The 5,000-nt window shown below is 49.1% G+C and overlaps 1 protein-coding gene across 1 annotated transcript in view; it reads right to left on the bottom strand.

The window, feature by feature from the left end:
* The window catches only part of nbeaa (neurobeachin a), a 270,112-nt gene that overhangs the window by 41,055 nt on the left and 224,057 nt on the right, over window positions 1-5,000 (bottom strand). The window contains 2 exon segments of the mRNA XM_042311234.1: window positions 1,672-1,791; window positions 4,617-4,743. Coding sequence (XP_042167168.1) covers window positions 1,672-1,791; window positions 4,617-4,743 — 247 coding nt within the window.

The following is a 5,000-nucleotide window of genomic DNA, read 5'->3' as shown; positions in this document are numbered from 1 at the left end:
AAGAAGAATAGAAGAGGAAGAAGGATAGAAGAAGAGATACAGAGTCAGTCGAGCAGATACAAGAGACAGCTTCCAACATACCCACTTTATGGGAGTACTATGAAGGCATTATAGTGGCATTATGACAGTACTATGAAGGTGTTATAGCAGCATTATGACAGTTCTATGAAGGTGTTATAGTGGCATTATGACAGTACTATGAAGGCGTTATAGTGGCATTATGACAGTACTATGACAGTACTATGAAGGTGTTATAGTAGCATTATGACAGTACTATGAAGGCGTTATAGTGGCATTATGGCATGGCTAGTGCAACCTATGATAGCAGCATGGCAGATAGGTAGGTAGGTAGGTAGGTAGGGAGGTAGGTAGGTAAGTAAGTACTAGATAGATAGGTCAGTTGGTCGGTCGGTAAGTAGGTAGGTAAGGAGGGAAGGTAGGTAGGTCGGTAGGTAGGTCGGTCGGTAGGTAGGTAGGTCGGTCGGTAGGTGGGTACTAGGTAGGTAGGTAGGTAGGTCGGTCGGTAGGTGGGTACTAGGTAGGTAGGTAGGTATGTAGGTAGGTAGGGCACCAGGCAGGCAGGCAGGCAGGTCGGCAGGCACCAGGTAAGGCAGGTCGGCAGGCACCAGGCAGGCTCGGCAGGCACCAGGCAGGCAGGCAGGCAGGCACCAGGCAGGCAGGCAGGCAGGCAGGCAGGCAGGCAGGCAGGCAGGTCGGTAGGCAGGCAGGTCGGTAGGCAGGCAGATTGGTAGGTAGGTCGGTAGGTAGGTCGTTAGGTCGGTAAGTAGGTCGGTAGATAGATCGGTAGGTCGGTAGGTAGATCGGTAGATAGGTCGGTAGGTAGATCGGTAGGTCGGTAGGTAGGTAGATCGGTAGATCGGCAGGTAGGTCGGTAGGTAGGTAGATCGGTAGGTAGGTAGGTCGGTGGGTAGATCGGTAGGTAGGTAGGTAGGTCGGTAGGTAGGTACTAGGTAGGTCGGTAGGTAGGTCGGTAGGTAGGTAGGTCAGGTAGGTAGGCAGGTCGGTAGGCAGATCGGTAGGTCAGGCAGGTAGGTAGTTCGGCAGATACTAGGTAGGTAGGTCGGTAGGTAGGTCGGTAGGTCGGCAGATAGGTAGGTCGGCAGGCAGATCGGCAGATCGGTTGGTAGGTCGGTAGGTAGGTAGGTAGGTCGGGTAGGTACTAGGTAGGTCGGTAGGTAGGTCGGTAGGTAGGTACTAGGTAGGTCGGTAGGTAGGTAGGTCGGTAGGCAGGTCGGTAGGCAGGTCGGCAGGTAGATCGGCAGGTCGGTCGGTCGGCAGGTCAGGCAGGTAGGCAGGCAGGTAGGCAGGTCGGTCGGTCGGTAGGTAGGTAGGCAGGCAGGCAGGCAGGTCGGCAGGTAGGTCGGTAGGCAGGTAGGCAGATCGGCAGGTAGGCAGGTAGGTAGGTCGGTAGATCGGTAGGTAGGCAGGTAGGTCGGTAGGTCAGTAGGTAGATCAGTAGGTAGGTAGGTCGGTAGGTAGGTCGGTAGGTAGATCGGTAGGTAGGTAGGTAGGTAGGTAGGTAGGCCGGTTGGTAGGTAGGTCGGTAGGTAGATCGGTAGGTCGGTAGGTAGGTCGGTAGATCGGTAGGTAGGTTGGTTGGTATGTAGGTAGGTTGGTAGGTAGGTAGTGTTTGGGGTCAGGTGTCCTTGCCTAAGACACTGTCCTGCATCGCGGGGGGCTGTCTGGAAGCCTGCCAGAGAGCTAAAGGGCTTGAGCTCAGGAGGAGTCAAACCGCTGCGCAGCTCACACTGCTCCACCTCACAATAGACACTGTAACACACAAACCACACACACATTAAAGCAACAACACACTCACTAACACTTCTACACACTCTAAAAAAAAAAAATCAACAACTCTACATTATATGAGCTCTGACTTCTTAAGGACACAGAGGCCTGAGCCCTGACTTGACTATTGTCAACAAGGGTAACATGGACTCATGCCTAAAACTTGTCAATATGTTATTTGTGTAAAAGTACAAGTTACATGCACACATTTCAAGTTTAGTGTTTGGCCCTGATAGGTTGATTACACAGACAGGTTCACCAGATCAAGATGACTCCTAGTTCCAATGCAGGGACATTTTCCAAATGACAGGCTGACAATGGTTGATTAACTAGCTAAAGATATATTGTAAAATAATAGCTATTCATTGTAGAAAGATTAAAAAACTGGATCGCGCAGAGGTGTCAGACAAACAGATATCTAATGAATATCATATTATCATATATTTAATGAGTATCCTATTATGATATCTTTAATGAGCATCCTGTTATGATATCTAAGGAGTATCCTATTATGATATCTTTCATTACTATCCTATTATGATATCTTTCATTAGTATCCTATTATGATATCTTTCATTAGTATCCTATTTTGCGAACGACAGACAGACAGATGGGAGTGAGGTAGTGAGGGTAAACATGCAAAATGTAGGGGAGGAGAGAGATAGGGGAGGAGAGAGATAGGGGAGGAGAGAGATAGGAGAGGAGAGAGATAGGAGAGGAGAGATGTAGGGGAGGAGAGAGATAGGGGAGTAGCGAGCTAGGGGAGGAGAGAGATAGGGGAGGAGAGATGTAGGGGAGGAGAGAGATAGGGGAGGATAGATTTAGGGGAGGAGAGAGATAGGGGAGTAAGGAGCTAGGGGAGGAGAGAGATAGGGGAGGAGAGATGTAGGGGAGGAGAGAGATAGGGAGGAGAGATTTAGGGGAGGAGAGAGATAGGGGAGGAGAAAGATAGGGAGGATAGAGATAGGGGAGAAGAGAGATAGGAGAGTAGAGAGCTAGGGGAGGAGAGAGATAGGGAGGAGAAGATAGGGAGGATAGAGATAGGAGAGGAGAGAGATAGGGAGGATAGAGATGGGGAGGAGAGATGTAGGGGAGGAGAGAGATAGGGGAGGAGAGAGATAGGGGAGGAGAGAGATAGGGGAGGAGAGAGTTAGGGAGGATAGATGTATGGGAGGAGAGAGATAGGGAGGATAGTGATAGGGGAGGAGAGAGATAGGGGAGGATAGAGATAGGGGAGGAGAGAGATAGGGGAGGAGAGAGATAGGGGAGGAGAGAGATAGGGGAGGAGAGAGATAGGGGAGGATAGAGATAGGGGAGGAGAGAGATAGGGGATGAGAGAGAGGGGAGGAGAGAGATAGGGGAGGAGGAAGATAGGGGAGGAGAAGGATAGGGAGGATAGAGATAGGTGGAACAAAATGAGGTGGAAACTGAGCTGCACTTCCTAACCTCCTGCCCAATGTATGACCATATTAGAGAGACATATTTCCCTCAGATTACACAGATCCACAAAGAATCTCACCCATATCTACTGGGTGAAATTCCACAGTGTGCCATCACAGCAGCAAGATTTGTGACCTGTTGCCACGAGAAAAGGGCAACCAGTGAAGAACAAACACCATTGTAAATACAACCCATATTTATGCTTATTTATTTTATCTTGTGTCCTTTAGCCATTTGTACATTGTTAGAACACTGTATATATATATATAATATGACATTTGTAATGTCTTTACTGTTTTGAAACTTCTGTATGTGTAATGTTTACTGTTAATTTTTGTTGTTTTTCACTTTATATATTCACTTTGTATGTTGTCTACCTCACTTGCTTTGGCAATGTTAACACATGTTTCCCATGCCAATAAAGCCCTTGAATTGAATTGAATTGATAGGGAGGAGAGAGATAGGGGAGGAGAGAGATAGGGGAGGAGAAGATAGGGGAGGAGAGAGATAGGGGAGGATAGAGATAGGGGAGGAGAGAGATAGGGAGGATAGAGATAGGGAGGAGAGAGATAGGGAGGAGAGAGATAGGGGAGGAGAGAGATAGGGGAGGATAGAGATAGGGAGGAGAGAGATAGGGAGGATAGAGATAGGGGATGAGAGAGATAGGGGATGAGAGAGATAGGGGAGGAGGAAGATAGGGGAGGAGAGAGATAGGGGAGGAGAGAGATAGGGGAGGATAGAGATAGGGAGGAGAGAGATAGGGGAGGAGAGAGATAGGGGGATAGATAGGGGAGGATAGAGATAGGGGAGGATAGAGATAGGGGATGAGAGAGATAGGGGAGGAGAAAGATAGGGGAGGAGAGAGATAGGGAGGAGAGAGATAGGGGAGGAGAGAGAGGGGAGGAGAAAGATAGGGGAGGAGAGAGATAGGGGAGGAGAGAGATAGGGGAGGATAGAGATAGGGAGGAGAGAGATAGGGGAGGAGAGAGATAGGGGAGGATAGAGATAGCAGAGGAGAGAGATAGGGGAGGATAGCAGAGGAGAGAGATAGGGGAGGATAGAGATAGGAGAGGATAGATGTATGGGAGGAGAGAGATAGGGAGGATAGAGATAGGGGAGGAGAGAGATAGGGGAGGAGAGAGATAGGGAGGATAGAGATAGGGAGGAGAGAGATAGGGAGGAGAGATATAGGGAGGAGAGATATAGGGGAGGATAGAGATAGGGGAGGATAGAGATAGGGGAGGAGAGAGATAGGGGAGGAGGGAGATGTGACTAACAATAATCTATGGAAGTGGAAACGCACAGGGGCAGATGGAAAGATGGACAGCTATAGAGAGTTAGTGAAGGAAAGAGAAAGAGATTCTGACCTCATGCTCTCAACGTTGTCATCGGTCATGGGAGCCACTGTCTGTACGGCTGGTAGGTTCTTACTGGTCGCCCCGTTGACGAAGGATGAGGAAGAAGAAGAGGAAGAAGAGGCAGAGTCAGTGGCACCTGGAGAGAAGAGGGGGAGAAAGAAGGAGAAAAAGAGACAGACAGAAAGAGAGAGAGAGAGAGACAGACAGAAAGAGAGAGAGAGAGAGAGAGGGGAGAGCGAGAGAGAGAGAGAGAGAGGAGAGACAGAGACGAGAGAGAGACAGAGAGAGAGAGAGAGAGAGAGAGAGAGAGAGGAGTGAGAGAGAGATTAGAGAGGGAGAGAGAGAGAAGAGAGAGACAGAGAGAGAGAGAGGAGAGATAGAGAGGAGAGAGAG

This window comes from Oncorhynchus tshawytscha, linkage group LG33, assembly GCF_018296145.1.
Source record: "Oncorhynchus tshawytscha isolate Ot180627B linkage group LG33, Otsh_v2.0, whole genome shotgun sequence".
Classification (NCBI taxonomy): domain Eukaryota; kingdom Metazoa; phylum Chordata; class Actinopteri; order Salmoniformes; family Salmonidae; genus Oncorhynchus; species Oncorhynchus tshawytscha.
This window is presented reverse-complemented; position numbering and strand designations above follow the sequence as displayed.